The 16,959-nt window shown below is 40.5% G+C and overlaps 1 protein-coding gene across 1 annotated transcript in view; it reads right to left on the bottom strand.

The window, feature by feature from the left end:
* PPP6R2 (protein phosphatase 6 regulatory subunit 2) overlaps positions 1-16,959 on the bottom strand; it is a 106,456-nt gene that overhangs the window by 56,803 nt on the left and 32,694 nt on the right. The window contains 1 exon segment of the mRNA XM_050901326.1: positions 1,465-1,710. Coding sequence (XP_050757283.1) covers positions 1,465-1,691 — 227 coding nt within the window. The 5' untranslated portion in view covers positions 1,692-1,710.

Below are 16,959 nucleotides of genomic sequence, written 5' to 3'. Positions count from 1 at the left end.
CTTAATCTGTTTGGCTACAATAGGAAAAGGTTTCCCCTTCCACCCTTCAGCACACAGGATCAGAGACATAAACCGTCTTCTGACAGCAGCCACAAAAATCTCAGAAAGAACAGGACTTAAAAATATGGTCTGGTTAACCGACGTAGTATTCTGCAGCGATACGGACAATGTACGAATGTACTGGTGTGGCACTGGAATCCCTCGTTCTCTCCTCTGGGAAAATACACCCAGATTCCAGCAAAGGACCACAAGTCTCACATCGTTCAGCGTTTCCTCTGCTCATTAACTCTTAGCACTAAGGAAAGTATTGCCCATCTTCTTCAATCAAACATTTTGGGTTTGAGTTCGTCTCAGGTTAGCTGCGAAAACAATACGGATAAAGGGCTGCAGTAAGCAGAGCACCAGTCACCCCATGAAAAGCCAGTTACTCCGATGTAATACAGGACATGCAAAAAGAGAAAAGACTGCTGTGTGCCACATCCCTGGTTTAAGAGTACCTGTACAATATTTGCATTTGTAGGACAATAGTATAAAACACTCCTGGTTCCTTCTGGTAATTCACCCTTTATAGCAGAAGCCTTGCAAAAGCAGCCATATAATATTCCAAGTTACCACATAACGTATTTCCTGGCCTTCACTTACCTGGAAATAGTTACCTAACATAGCTGATCAACTATCTTGCCTAATAATAAGCCTAAACAATATTACCATTTCTTCTGTGGATTTCAAGCAACAACAGCAATAACCAACACTGATCCATTCCCACAATGACAAACTCGCCCATTTTTATTTATTTATTTATACACAGAGCAGCCTTTTATTTTTACATAAACTTAACAAAGGAAAACAAACTTCCCAAATCCAAAATGTAAATATTTTCAAGTATACGTTTAGTTAAAAATGTATAAACACAACTTGCTATGAGAACCAAACACATCTAAAGAGTTCAACATCATAAGAAATAGGCTCTTTACAGAGTTAGGCCCTCTCCCTAACCGTATGATCACTGAAATCAGCAGGTTTTGCATATGCAGCACATTGAAAATATTACATCTTTTATTCACTGTACAGCTCACTTTCTTTTGTGGGCTTGACCACTGAAAAGCAATCAAGTTCAGAAATTTGTAACTCAAAGCAGAATGCTCTTTGCTTGCAATTTTGATAAAAACATACTAAAGGTACTTTTGAGATACTGATTATTTTGCTTGTAAAGTTTTGAACAAACAGCAACAGGTTTTTTGTTTTTTTTTTTTTTTAGACAAACTCAATGTTAAACCATTAAAAATAAAGAAACAAGCTTCTGAAAATTCACTACAAATAACAAAATGCTGTGAAATACTTCACAGTACTCGAAAGCCTTTCTCCCAAGACTGAAAAGGTTACAACCATCTCACACCAGAGCATTTCCAACATCAAGATCTCTCATTCAGTTTTCTTCGTATAGGACAGAAAACAAATACCTACTTGAAGCGGACCTTCTCATCCATATCCACGGGGGGCTCATGCGTGATGAGGTTGACCAGCTCCTCCATGCAGTGCTGCTGGCAAAGGAAGTCCAGCAGCTTGCGGTTCTGAGCCTTGCACTCCTGTAAGATGTCATCTTCATCCATCAGCTCGTGAAGTGTCACATCTTCTTTATCCAGCAGCTTGTCCACATGTGATGTTGTGTTCAAATCAAACTTCCAGAACATGTTGATGGGACACAACTAGCTATAAGGCAAAAGAATATGAGTTAATCTTCCATCTTTGCTATTTATTCCTCCTTTATAATTCTGAGCAGAATACCTTAATATAGCTGCCAGCCAGCTTGTAAAAATCAGTTAAATTCTGTAAACAAAATTAACAACTTTTCGCACCAGAAAAATAACACAACTTCGATTATAGCTGTATGATATCAACAATGGACACACTATATGCGTGAATTAACTTTAACTGCAAGTAGCTGGAACTAAAAATCAAAGATTATGTTCATATGCAGAAATGCTTTGCTGGATTAGAGTCAAGGCTGGTCACAGAAAGGGAAACCACGCTACTGCACTATGAACAATTTGCATTAAAGGGTTTGGGGGTTTTTTGTATTATTTGTATTTCCAGAGTCACGCTCATCAGCCATAATTGCAACAATCAATGATTTATGTAAGTGGAAGAAATGCCTCCAATGTATACGTAACAGGAAGAGATAGAGATAGACCGTAATTGGAAAGTATTAAGAAATACTACTGGACACTGCAAGCGATAACATGAGCAGCAAACCTAGAGCTGAAATGCTAACATATAAACCTTATGGAATACTAGAATATGCTATTAATCTCATAGACATCATAGAAGTGTAAAACTGAGTGGTCTTTTGTGGGGCAGAGGAGTGTATTTTGGTTTTATACACATAAAAGTGTGTGTGAGCAGTCTGCAACTGTAAGACCTGCAGCTCCAGAGCTGGGCGCCGGCGGGACCATTAACCGCTCCCGGAGAAGCCGAGCACCCGCTGTCAGGAAGGTACAGAGCAGTTCACTGGACCGCACCATTCGTAGGAAGTTCCAAAATTCTGAACTCTAACCTTACTGGGGGACAACACATGGCTTAGACACTAGTGGTTTGTTACCTAAAGGGTGTAGGGCTGGGCAGCTAAAATCTGGTCTGTAAAATAACGCCCAAATTCTATTCTTGACCATCCTAATACAGACGACGCTTAACAATCTCCGCACACCCGCCTTTCAACCAGGGTGGGTCTGCACACTTTACTGCGTCTTGGCATTAGGACTTACAGGTGTTTACCAATAACAGCAATGCCAAAAGGATACTATAAATCAAAGCTAGAAATAGAAACTGAAGGAATGGCCTCCTTTTCCTACACGTTCTGGATCTCAAGTCCTCGTAAATACTTGCTGAAAGGAAACTCTCCTCACCACCACCTTCCCTCACAGGAAGTTTCACATCGACATTTTACATCATCCCAACTAAATACAAAAGATTTTGACACAGTTCTTTGCAAAAGTGGTAAACTGAGATACTGCGTGTAACAAAAAATGACAAAGTATTAATGACCGACTTGAGCTGGAGCCTAGTCCCACAAAACCACAGTAAGTTATCTTTCATAAACAGTGATCAAACCCTGCCCCAGCTGCATTTTTTGCCCCCTCCGAGTCTCCCTGGCAGTCCTCGGGGACCCCCTGCCCAAGCAGGGTTCCCTCAACCCCGCTCGCAATGGTTCAGATCATCCCCTCTGGTCTCCCCTCTCTGTATCTGCTGCACTTTGCAGTGTGTGCGACCAGAAGCATACGCTCTATTTCAGATGAGGTTTCACTATTGCCATGTAGATTAGTAAGAATATTCCCCTTCAAACAATTTTTGCTAAATATAGAGCATTGCACTTTGTATTACTCATTTTCATCCCACTCCTACCCCTAACGCTTTCTTTCCTTTTTGTTACCCTGATTTTTCTCTGTGAGCTCTATTAATTATGTTTTTCCAGTTAGCTTCCCCAATACCCTTTAACTTTTAGAATAGTTATTAATTATATCAAAACAAGACAGTGTTCAGACTATCCCTAAGAAACTCTTCCAGTGGTCTTTCTCTTGCTTAATATTGTCTCTTATAATTCTGCCCTTTACCACCTCACCTCAGGATCGGCTAATTCACCACAATTCCTCAACAAGCCATAACCTTCCACAATCCTGGTCTGGCTATCGTACCAAGTATTTAATGAACTCTGCAAAGAAACAGGATTTACTGAATTTCTTTTATTTAGAGTATCAGTTCCCAAAGAAAGAGTTCAGATTAGTTTGGCACAATTTAAATTACTGCTCTTCATTTCATTTTTCATTGTTGTATCTTTTACTGTTCCCTACAGGGAGCAAATAAGGAGTAATCTTCATTCTTCCCCAGTAACACTTTCAATATCTTCAGCGAGTACAAGATAACTCCAATTCCTCATCAGTAGACGTCTGTACTTCAAAAAGCAGCTAAGTCATTTAACTATCTGAGAATCTGAGTACAGCCTTTCATTTCTGGCTCCCATTTAGTGTTTCAGACTAAATTCTTCCCCAGACACTGTCTCATCCTCACTCAAACCCCATGGCGCTGCTACACGTACAGAAGCCTAAGGAAAGGAAAAAAACCAGCTTCTGAAGGAAGGGGCCCTGTGCAGGAGGAGCCGGTCGACCCTTGGGTCTGTATGCTATGCAGAAGATCAGGTACAAGATGCCACGAAGAGATGGCATCGTGTTGTAGGCTATGGGGATCGAAGATGGTTTCAAGAAATAAACAATCATTAACGCTAAAGAAAATAAGAGAATAACTGTTATTCCCCATTGACAAAGGGGATAAGCATAGCTCAAACAAGATAAACATTCTGTGTAATATCACCGTTCAGCTAAAACACATTTTATAAAATGAAGTAAATTGGATGAGATGTCAATGTGCTACATTCCCAGATTATCCGTATATAAGCATGTGATTTTATCCAACAGGATCACAGCGCTTTTTTTAACCTAACCCACATTACTATTTCCGCAGCAGCACGAACACTTGCTCCAACCATTCATTTTGCTTTTTCCAGCATCTGAAAATGTTACCACGCCTGATCTTTTACCAGTTCCACTGCTTGCATAACTACATCTAAGATAGAATTTTGAAATTATCCTTTTTAAAAAACAAACAGAAAACACCACTTTTTTCCTCCAGGAAGGTTTACTGAAGAAGGGGGGCACTGCTTTCCAGTTACCACAGCTGGGCAATTTAAAAGGCTATGTAAAGACTCAAATTTTTTAATTACATGTTTAAGTATCTGGCTCCCTTGCAGTGTATCTTTCACACAGAACCTCCAACTGAAGGGCTTATAGGATCTACTAAATGAAACACATTTAAAGGAATACTAATTTTTTTATTTATTTTTACCAATTAAGTTATTGACATGCATTTTCTGCCCTACCTCAGTTCAAGGATTCTTCACACGTGCATGTATGTGTCTAAGGATCTCTAAAAGAAAAAGGATTACTTTATGAAATTAAGGCTATTTTTTTCTTGGAATAGCTCTAGTTACCCAGGATATTTGGTAACAAACTCTGTAGAGCTCCACTCAGTGCTTCAAAATTTGTCACAGATAACTCTTCTATTTCCGAGAGCTTTTTTCCATGTCAACGTAACTCTTTCTTTTAATGTCTTTATCTCAGAGATTTAGAAGAAATCAAGAAAATCTTTGCAAGTTTGTCTTTCGTGACACAGCACTGCTGATGCGATGAAGCCCTATTTGAATGTTTGGTGTTGCAATACTAGATTATAAAGTGAACATTTAAGCCATGAACTATCAAGCCATCCAAAGTACAGCCTCCTTACAGCTTTGTCTTCCCGCAGTCCCCCAGTACGCCCCATTTACTCGCTGGCTTTGGACTTTCAGCATTTTGAGGCAGAGCTCACACACACATTATGGGGAAGTACATGGCCCTGGTCCCAGCAGAAACACAACTGAGATCTAGAAAACCACTTTATACTTAAGAATTTCCTTTTAAACACCAGGGGTCAACCACTTCTAGTCAAACCTACAGCATCACGTTTCTTGCAAAGCTACCTATGAGTATCAAGGCTGTAGGCTTTATTCCTGACAGCCCAAGCTCAGTTACTGAGGGGAAAGTGGGGGGAAGCTGTCCAAAACCAAAGCTTACCCAGACCTCCCCCACGGCCCATCCGCTGCCATTTCCTAACAATCTTCCAAACTGCCAGATTAGTTAGTTTAGGTTGATCCCAATCTTTTGGGAACTAGTTCCACACCCACCCCCCCCCCCCAATAGCATAAAAAGTGGCAGAGAGAAAAGCAGTTTCTAATTTGAGCTGTTTAAATCAACAGTATATTGAAATAAATTTAAAAGGTTAACTTTTAGCATTACAGCAACAAGCAAGAGCTTCCGCATCCATCCATTCAGCTACTGAAAATGCACTCGAGTAACTGAATTTCTGAGTTAGGAACAGACATCTGAATTTTCAACCTACGTGACATTGCTGTGACAGTAATGCTGTTTGGCTGTATAGTGTGTTCGTTACAAACTGTTCTTCAGATATTTTTAACTAACTATGCTTAGTTATAAATTCACCAAGTGAAAAGCTGGCATAAAAGACCTTATATTAACAGTGTTTGGGTGCACGGTTAACCTAAATACATATATATTCCATACCTATATGTGGAATACACACGTAAATCTCACTTTTCAAATCTAAACCCATTATAAATCTGTCAATTCTACAATTTTTCAAAACTTTTTATACATCTAAAGGAAAAGCTGTCTAATCTATAGGAGACACACTGATAAGCAGTCCTTAGGAAAGGAAGCCAGCTCTTTTGTCAGCACAGAGCAGGCAGATCCCCTTTCCAACCTTCTCCTTAACACTAAGGTTGAGAAGAATTGCTGAGGAGTTTGGCCTCTCCTGGTCCTCGCTGGCAGAGTCAGGCCTCTGGAAGACACGCATGCAATTCCGAGTGCCCTGGGACTGGATGCAGCTGCATCCAACTGGGAGGGGAGGCTGCCCTGCAGCAGTGACTCTCCCACCACGTTGCCCAAAGCACATGCAACAACACGAGACTCTTCTTCGCCCTCACCCCAGCCAAAGAAAAGCTCTTTTAGCTACAGTGCTCTTACAGGCTACTCAGCAAAATGCAGCAAGTGAGATTTGGAAGTGATTGTTCATGGCATATTGAAACCAACAGACAGGCCAAAAAGGGGTGTCCAGGCAATCAAGTGAGGTTTTGTAATCCACGTAACATCTCCGCAAGCTTGAAAGTGGAATGGTACCACAAACAAACAAACCCAGAGACATACGTGCCACTTAAGGACCAGCAGAATGAGTCATGACATACAGAAGCCAGACGAACTGTCCTGGAAGGCCACAAGTCAGGCACAAGACAGACAATACGCTGCTGTAACACTGTCCATAGGGTCTGAACTACGGGGCCTCTGGAAGCAGAGGAGTACAGCAAAGGCTGAACACGCAGCTCTAGCGCTAGCAATTCGTAGAGTCACAGAACAGTTTGGGTTGGAAGGGACCTTTAAAGATCATCTAGTCCAACCCCCCTGCCATGGGCAGGGACATCTTCAACTAGGTCAGGTTGCTCAAAGCCCCATCTAACCTGGCCTTGAACACTTCCAATCATGGGGCAACCACAACTTCTCTGGGCAACCTGTGCCACTGTCTCACCACCCTCAGTGTAAAACTTTTCTTCCTTACGTCCAATCTAAACCTGCACTCTTTCAGTTTAAAACTGTTGCCCCTTGTCCTGTCACTACAGGCCTTGGTATAAAGCCTCTCCCTTTCTTGTAAGCCCCCTTTATATATTGAAAGGCCGCAATCAGGTCTGCCCAGAGCCTTCTCTTCTCCAGGCTGAACAACCCCAACTCTCTCAGCCTTTCCTCATAGGAGAAGTGTTCCATCCCTCTGACTATTTTTGTGGCCTCCTCTGGACCCGCTCCAACAGGTCCATGTCTGTCTTGTACTGAGGACCCCAGAGCTGGACGCAGTGCTGCAGGGGGGTCTCATGAGAACAGAGTAGAGGGGCAGAATCCCCTCCCTCGACCTGCTGGCCACGCTTCTTTTGATGCCGCCCAGGATACAGTTGGCTCCATGATCTTACCAGGCGCGGAGGTGAGGCTGACTGGTCGGTAGTTCCCAGGGTCCTCCTTTTTACCCTTTTTACATGATGTTTCCCTTTTTCTAATCACTGGGGACTTCACCTGACTGCCACAACTTTTGAAATATGATGGAGAGTGGCTTGGCAACTACGTCAGCCAGTTCCTTCAGGACCTTGGGATGGAGCTTGTCAGGTCCCATGGACTTACGTATGTTCCTCAGGTGGTCTCCAACCTCATCTTTCCTTACAATGGGAGGGACTGCCTTGAGGTTCAGGGGCTTGAGAGATGTGGGAAGAGTGGCTACCATTGAAAACTGAGGCAGAAAAATTGTTGAGTACCCCAGCCTTCTCCATGTCAGTTGTCACCAGTTCTCCTGTCTTACTTATTGGGGGGGGGGGGCTGTGGATTTTCTTTAAGCTTCCTTTTCTGGCCAATGTACCTGTAGAAGCCCTTCTTACTGTTCTTCACATCCCTTGCCAATTCATTGAGACTTTGCAGACTTGGATGGTCCAGAAGAACGTTCCACACAAACGTCAACATATCCAACACCAGGGTGCCTGCAGTCAACAGTGGGGGCAATGGCACACCATTACCTATAGCCAGGCAGCACCAAGACAGAAGAGGGGAAGCTCTTGATGAAACCCAGCTACCCCATTTGTGGAAGCAGCAGGATACGTACACAAACATACACACATGCATGCAACACACACGCTGATTTCAGTATCCGTATTTTTGCATGAAACACATGCAGCCTTCTACAGTATGCAAGGTAACTGCTGAAGCACATGAAAATATACTGAAAACACAGGACAGAGGGCCAGAAAAAAGTTCTACATGATGAAGTTACACTGCTATGAATGCTCCATTTTGAGTTGTATCAAGAAACAAACTAGTATGTCTGTAACATAATAAAAAATGTTTATGATTACTTTTAAAAAACCTGATAATCTAGAAAAGTAACTGCCCCATTCTGCAATGATTAGCTAATTAATTTTCTTTAATCTGCTTCACTGTAGGTAAGCCATCATAACTAACAAGGCACTTGCTCTCTACGAGCTATGGCGAGCTTGAAGAGAAGTACTCATAAGAAATGGGATCTCCCCATAAAGAACCTGAGCTACCATGAAAAAACTTTAGTAGCATTAATCACCACACTGCAGTTATCTAACAGGACCTACCACAGAAACAGAAACCAGAGCAAGCCACCTACTGAAACGATGGCATCACCTTGTAGAGCCAGGAGCCTAGAACGAGCAAGCCCTTTCTTCTGGCATTAGGATAGAAAGCCACCTTCTTTCTGTAACTCAAAAAGTGCACTTCACCTCCTTCCAAAATGTTGATAAGAAAAAAGGCCTACTGAATAACAGGAAATGGGCTAACAGAAACTGAAAACAGATAGAGAGTTGCTGAGTATTATGAGCCCAATAAATGGTAAATACAATTTCTTCTTGTGATACGTGACTTACAAAGATTCAACACTGCTTCCTGTTTATGCTGTCTTTCAGACACCTACTTGAACTTGAGGAACTTCTAAATACTAAAATATTAAACACTAGAAATCACTAATAAAGTTAAGGAATACAAGGTAACTACAACAGAAGAGCTAGATGAAGAAACAGGAATATGAAAGAGTATCCTACTTTCTCTAGCAATTTGTGGCACTGCACACCCCAATAAAGAAAAAAAACAGGAAATTAAATCAAATCAGGGGCATCTTAGGCATCTGATGGCAAAAAAAAAAAAAAAAAAGAAAATTGCAGATTTCCAGGACAAAAGACCACAAAGAAGTGGATGCTAAATGCCAACTTTAAACGTTTCCAATTATTAAGCATTAAACAGAGTTCTGTTCTCCAGTTTTAGGCTCTGGTGGGGGTGGTTAATGCAATTTCTGAACAATCTAACAAAGCAGGGCTCTCTGGGGCCTTTTCACCCAGCATGAATGGGAGGGCTCTCTAAAGCTGAAAGGCACATTTTACTCCCTACTGCAAAAGCTGGTTTTGGAAACGGTAGCATTGAAACAGACCCGCGTAGGATAGTCAGTAATAAGAGGTTAGGAAACGAAGCATGCTCTGTTCACCACAAGCAACTCGGTCGCTATCAAAGCCGATGGTGCACAGTTGTAACTGAATGAGGGCAAATACAGAAGAGGCCCTCTCCAGAGCCTGTGCCTCTTCCCCAATGGCTAAGGCACTACTTGCTGGTCAGAGCAGGAGAAGGAACATCCTATCTATGCTGAGTAATTTTGTGGTCTGCATTGTTTCCTCTTGCAGAATTGCTGAATCTTCTTACAGAGCTCAGCTTGGTCTTCACGTCCTTTAAGTGTGAACTGCTTTCTGCATTCATTCCTTAATTCTTGTTGAGGAGGTTCCAGTCCTCAGAACAGTAGGGCCTCAATGGCCTACTGGTATCCCCAAAAACCTACCAATAAGAAGAATATCATGACCATGTTCAACATCCAACAAGCTACCACATCCAAGCCACCTGTATCTGTATGGTAGCAAAGAGGAGGGAACCCTACAAAGGGCGTAAGCACAACTAGCTGTCCCTCCACCAGCAGGAATTTGAGCTTTTTTCCCATGCTTCTGCAGTATCTTTTAGTGCGTTGTGGCACTGAGAGATTTGAAAGACCAGTTTAGCCAGGTGCACTTAGTTTAATATGTGCATCTGTAGAAAGGCTGATGAATGCCTCTCTTCTCCAAAGAAAACACACTTTTTCACAACTTTGACTCTTGGCCTTATGCCTTATTGATTTGGTATCATCTCATGGATAGTTTCAGTTATCCACATACAAAATAACTAAGAAGCATTAAACTCTGCTAAGAGGACTCAAAATCCATTAACCTTTGATTAGGTCCCCACTCAAGGGAAGGCTTGTTGTACAGCTCTAGGAGATTCTAACAAGATCTGTTATTGACATTTCTGATCAGAAAAGCAATATACTGTATCCATAGCTGCGCGATTTCTCCTGCCGCCTTTCCCTGATAATCACTAACCTCCCATACACCATCCTGGCACAAGTAACAGTTGACAAAATAGGCAGGAACAGAATAACTGCCTCGTCAACAACAGATACTGAATCTCTGTCACCATCAGGTCGTCCTACTTCTCTCACTCTTTGACTGTAACTGCTGAACTATTTGACCTTCATCTTTAAGTGAAGAAGACTTGGGCTTCAGGTCTCAAGCACTGATTGAGTGATACTTTCCACAAAACCCAGAAAAGTCAGGAGATACAGACTGAACACTAAGACAGATGAGAAAGCAGTATGGAGAAATGTTTCCCTAAGGTTTATAAAAGTCTGCTATATAAACATATACCAACTCATTTATGGTCACATAACAGATACTACTGCCCTTCATTAAGCCTTCTTAATATTTATGGTTATTTATTCTATGTCCAGAAAAACATTAGCGTATACTACAATGAGACTCCAATGTGCTGGGAGTTTCAGGGATATAACAATAAGTAACAAGGCCAACTGCAGGAGTTCTAGAAGCAGCAGCCTAGAGTGCTAAAGGGATGAGAACATAGTCAGGAATTGGTTTTTCTAAGTATCTTTAATAGGAACAAAATCCTTCAAACTGTTACATTTCAACAAACTGCTTTTCCTTAGGTCTAGATGATGAAATAGCCTATTCTATTACGCCTACTTAATAGAAGTACAGTAGTTTTCATTTTGAAAGAGCTTTCCATTCTGAAGTTAAGCAAGAGGGAAAAGTTTCTCAAATGAAGAATGCCTGTTTTTCCCCCCAAGTTGTCATTATATGAAAGTTTGGGCTGGACTTTGGATTTAACCTTCGATACTGCTTCAAGAATGCATCTTCAGTGCTGAAAGCATCTTCAAGTGCTGTCAGAGTTCCCCAACTATCCTTTTACAAAGTGTTTGCTTACCCTACTTTGAAACTACCACTACTTTGCATCAACTTACTCCAGAAAGGGAAGCTTAGGTTTCCAGGCACAGTGGATGCATTTTTGTTTTTTCCTACCCTCAATATAGGGCTGAGAAGGAAAGGGAAGCGTTTATTAACTCAGTAGGCAAGAGGCCAAACAGAGCCCAAGCCTCAGCTTCCAACATCAGCTTCTGGCTAATGACAATCTCCCCCTTCTGTAAATGAAGGGGCTTTTATGATTTTCTTGAAATACAGTAACTTCTTTGGTCGGGATTTCTTCATTTCTTGCATCTTCTCAGAAAAAGCAAAGCAGTGACTCAAAGAACGCCTAAAATAGCATTGAGATGCCTTATCAACACAGGAAGCAATATGCTGTATGTCAGTCTTCAATGAGAACAGCCCCCTCCCAGAAGTACAGGACCTGAATGCTGGAAAGCAAGGCAGGAATGATCTTTTTCTGGTAAACTGCCTCAACCTTCTGTCATCAGTTCTTCACAGATAATCTTAAGTCACACCTGAAATCTCACATTTGATAATTATGGGTGAATACATCCTATGAATATGCCTAATCTTTTTAAACCCATTTGGGCTTGCAATCAAAAGTGTTCTCTGACCTTAAACCATACCAAAGTTTCAAATTGTTTGGAAAAGTACTTTTTAAACCAGCTGTTTTGAATTCACTGCGTATCATTCCTCCTCTCACCCATGCTGAGTTGTAAAACACAACTGCCTCACATTCACTTTCTCCATACCATCTCTCACAGGCATGGAATGGAATACAAACTGTTCAAGCAATACCAGTCAATTCTGAAAAACTAGTCATCTATTAAAAGCAGAAGAGAGTAAAGCAAAAGTATAAAGACAATATTGTTCGCAAGGCTAGAGTGCAGTAAACAAATAGTTTTATCTGCCTACAGTGATTACACTGTGTGCATTAAAATCAGCGCTTTAAGTTCAAATCGTTTAAGAAATACATGAGGATTGTATAAATTAAGAAGCAGGATAAGTTAAACACTTCAAGCTGTATGCAGGAGATGAATTAAGAGAGCTGTTCTGTAAGGTGAGTTTTAGGAAATGTGAAATTGGAAAGCTATAATACAGTTTTTTTCTATACATAAGAAGTTAAGTCTCAGTCTTTGTTTTAATCTGATCTCTACACTAAAATAGTATCTTTATGAAACTTATTTAAAAACAAAAGAGTGAAAACAAAAAGGTAAAAGTGGTAACTTTTTCTTAAAGATGATGGATAAGTTTCTTGCATAAACTCAAGGAAGAGAACAGAGACATAAGTGCTTTTTGGACCGTAACTAAATAGTTACCATTCAAAATGAATTTGAATTTTCTCATTTTACTAACCATATTCAACTATTTAGCTGTCATTCTTTCACCTAACCTCATACCACAAAAAGATCATTCCTTCCATCTACCATGGTTCACTTACTCTCCCCATATTTAGGTTTCCAATTTTGTAAAACTGGGGAAGTCCTGAGCTGCACAAGGATGTTACAGAGATTAACAGCTGTGAACAGCTTAAAATAAGCTTTCCCTAAGTGGGTATTTCTTCACCAAGCTGTTATCCCCCACCACCAGCCTGGTTTTATCTGTAGCTGAGGCAGAGTTCGTTTGAGATACCAACAGGCTGCTTACAGCCATGTAGATATTCAAGACAATCCCTGCTACACAGCTTCTCAAGTGTCACTTTCCTTCCTTAAACAAGCGAAAAAGAGCTAAATCAGAATATGAGAACATGAGGATAAACATGTTAGGGCCAATGTTCACATTCTTGCTGCTCAAGATAACTCCTGCTATTTTTCTTTTAAAGCTGTTTCCAGCTCTTATATTTGGGGAAAACAAAATTAAATGTGCTCATTATAACTGCTATAACGATGCTTGTCCAGTCTGCAAGTTTTCTTCAGCAGTGGAAAAGGCAGCAAGGAACAACAAACACTGCTTACGTCTAGCAAATGCAGAAGCTAGAGATCTCCCTGCTCCAGCAGGAGCCTGGACTGCTCCGCAGGCTTGGAAGCCCAGCTGGGTTTTATACGGACTGCTCAATCTGCGGGGATGAGACATCTTTATGGAAGCACAGATCAGAGCAACGTGGAAGGAGCTGACAGAAGGCCACCGAGCAATTCTGCCTCCCCGTCAGCTAAGACATGCCGTTCATAGCGGTTTGTAAGGGACCTGAGGCCTTCATTTGCCCAAGTGCTTTAATCAGCTGTGAAGCAATTACTGGTACTGACCTTTAACACTTTCCAATTGTCTCCAAATTACATGAAAGAATCACTGTTGTTCACACTTAGCTTTTGATTCAGGTTTTTTATAGATGTAAAATAAAAGATCCAAGTTGCTTATTTTCAAGCAGTTAATTCAATCACACCGTAACAGTTGACAGGTAATTTTATCTGGGCAACAAGTTTACTGAACAGCTTCCCTAAGATCCTATTTTGATTTACACTCAAAATAACCTAGGTGTATTTTCAGTCTTTACGCATAAATAGCACTTTCACTGTCCTCTGTGTCTTTAATGCTGTAATACCGCAGAGTACTAGAAAACTTCTATTGAAAGACAGGTACGGAGCAAGAGAGGAGGGTCTGACAACCTGGTTTTGGCAGGAGCAAGCTACAGACTGCAAAACTAGCAGTAGGGAGAAACAGTCTTACAACTTATCATGTGCTCCGCTGTCCTATGACAATCAACTTTGGTGTCAAAATAAAATTAGCAAATCAGAGGACTAAATTGTGAATTTTCTTCTGTTCTTGCTTGGAGTTGCAAAAATGAGACTTTTTGAAAGCTAGGTGTGCTCTATCACGTTGAAGGAACAAGCCGTTTCACTGAAGGCTGCCACCAGCAGGAAGCTCCAACAAATCATGCCATTTAAAAAAAAAAGGACAAATTTCATATTACAATTCACAGCAAGAAACATGTCAAGTTCAGAACATTTTGTATAGAAGATAGATTTGATTCATTTATGATAATGAACAGCTTTTAATGAAGGCAGGTGCTTTCCAGACACGTACGGAGGAGGGACCATCCTTGCGCTAGGTAGTATTAAAAAAAAAAAAAAAAAAAGGAAAAGAACCTAGCCTACTTAGCAGATGGAGAACAAGAGAAAAAACTGAACAGAGGTGGCAAAAGGTGTTCCTTGTTTGATATTTTTAAACAGTAAGTGGATTAATTGTTGCAACTTCTTGTAAACTCATCTTTAAACCTAGTCTCTAACAGTGCTCACCTGCGTGAGCCGGGGAAGGACAGTTTTGTCGCAGCAATATTTGCTCTCTTCAGTGCGTTCAAATCAGTAACACATCCCTTCGTCTTCCTCATATTTAGTGGGCAAGAAATATAACATACACAACTCTGAGGAGGCAGGGTTTGTTAGTCTTGTAATTCTGTATAGGAACAGGGAGGTGAAATATTGCCAACATTTTTCCAAACAAATATCACAACCTTTCTATTTTATTATTAAAATGAATTAACTGTATTAGAAATTTGTACTACTGTGCTAAAGAATTGGTACATTCAGGTTTTAATCCAGCTGAGGCCCAAACACATATCTACAAAAAGTACCTCTCTCCTGATGTCTCCCACATCTCAGGTCTTAGCACTTTAGTTTGTGTCATCTATGTCAACAGTAAACTAGAAATATCTTTTGCTTTTTCAGGTGGACATCTCAAAGCCCTTCAAAGTTGCTCATCTAATTTCTGAGCTGGAGTATCTAGCGAAAGGAAAAAACATAATGATTTAAGGAAACAAGTTTTCTATAACTATATGCTGCCATTTTTGAAGATTAACTGCTTTATGGAGAGCATTTCTAAATTTGATACATGTAGAATTAAACTGTCATTCAAACATCTACTATTTGCCAACAATACACTGCAGGAATTTTTTAATATTTAGAAGGTATGCAGAGGCTTCAATCAAGAAGCAGAAGAACACACAAGGCAATCCCTGACTGCACACTGGTTCTGGGATAGATGATTAACAACAGAAATTTAAAAAAAAAGTATTTCCTCTTACTATGTATGTTTCAAAGTAATCACTACTTTTTGTCTCACTCCTTATACAAGTAGAATGCCAAGAGCCTCCTGTCTCCTCTGCGAGGCCTGTAATGACTGTTTCACCCCTTTTGGCTCACTTCATCTCATCCTTCCACTTATCAGTGATTTTCACTTTGTGGCCTGGATTTAACAGTTCCCTTGGGGGGAGGTAGGGGGTGTCTTTTTAAAGCCTTCACCCGAGTACCATCGAGTTTGGTACAAAGGCTCTGCCTTTTCTAGAAAAGGTCAGAAGGAGTCTGCAAAAATAATAGGTGATTAAAATTCACTGACTGAATGACTAGTAGTTCTACGTATCACAAAACTTACAGCGTCTTGCAATGCTTCTTTGGCTGCCATTTAAAAAAAAAAAATACACTGCATCTCCTACTTCCCCTAAAACTTTGGGTGAATTTTTGTCTTACTCTTTATTATCTGAATTCTATATTTGCGTTATTTTGCCCAGGATTATTACTGTCGTCAGTTCTGTAGTTACCAAAGGCTACCCTGAGCCCTACTGAATATGGGCACACATACAAGAAGTCCACAGCATTTTCCAACCTTTTAGAATGCTCTCAGTACTCCAAGACCAGTCAAAACGAACATGGAGGGCCAGCAATCACCACAGGCAACTCCTTCTGGAAACTGGGAGGAAATTACCAAGATTTACTGATTTTTTTTATTTAAGCCTATTTAAGCCCACTCCTGATAAAATAAAACATTTAACATTTTCCACTTAGTTACTAAGTGGAAACATATGGAAGTGCTGAAAGAAGTACATTATCCTACTTGTTTCCAAAAAGAAAGTATTTTTTAATACTTCTGACTTTCCTGTAACATCCTTTCTGTTATAAAAATACAAAGGACAAACGTAACTTCAGCAGCTATGTCACAGCTGAAGAGTCTTCCTAGGTCCCATTTAATTCAGTCTGTCTCTCTCGTCTCGACAGGCATGGATTCCTGATGTGAATTTGAAGGTTCTTTTGTGATTTGGGGAGGGGAGGGGCTAAGTTTTAATTCAAAATTTCCTTTATTTCCTCTGTAAGCAAAAATAACTTTAAGCTTTGCTACACAGAGCAAAAGAAAAAAAAAATCTAGATAATTCTCTCAAATTGCAGTATCTGAGAAAGTTTTAGAACACTCAGATGGTAACAGATCACCAGGACTAGATGGCATTCACCCAAGAGCTCTACACCTTTAAAACGCAGCTACCCAACAACTAATTGCAGGGAATAAAGTACCACTTTATTTAACCTGGTGAACTTGAAGCCTAAAAGTAGCTTTTTAAGCAAACTGTTACACAATTTAAAAAACCCACACCGAAAACAAACAGATGGACAAGGACAGTACAATCGATAGTTCATCTGAATTCCCACAGAAGTATTTTGCATGGGCTTCTCCAAACAACTTTAAAGAAAAGC

The sequence above is a fragment of the Gymnogyps californianus genome, chromosome 1 (genome assembly GCF_018139145.2).
Source record: "Gymnogyps californianus isolate 813 chromosome 1, ASM1813914v2, whole genome shotgun sequence".
NCBI lineage: Eukaryota > Metazoa > Chordata > Aves > Accipitriformes > Cathartidae > Gymnogyps > Gymnogyps californianus.
Note: the sequence above shows the minus strand (reverse complement) of the source record. Positions and strands in the feature narration are given on the sequence as shown.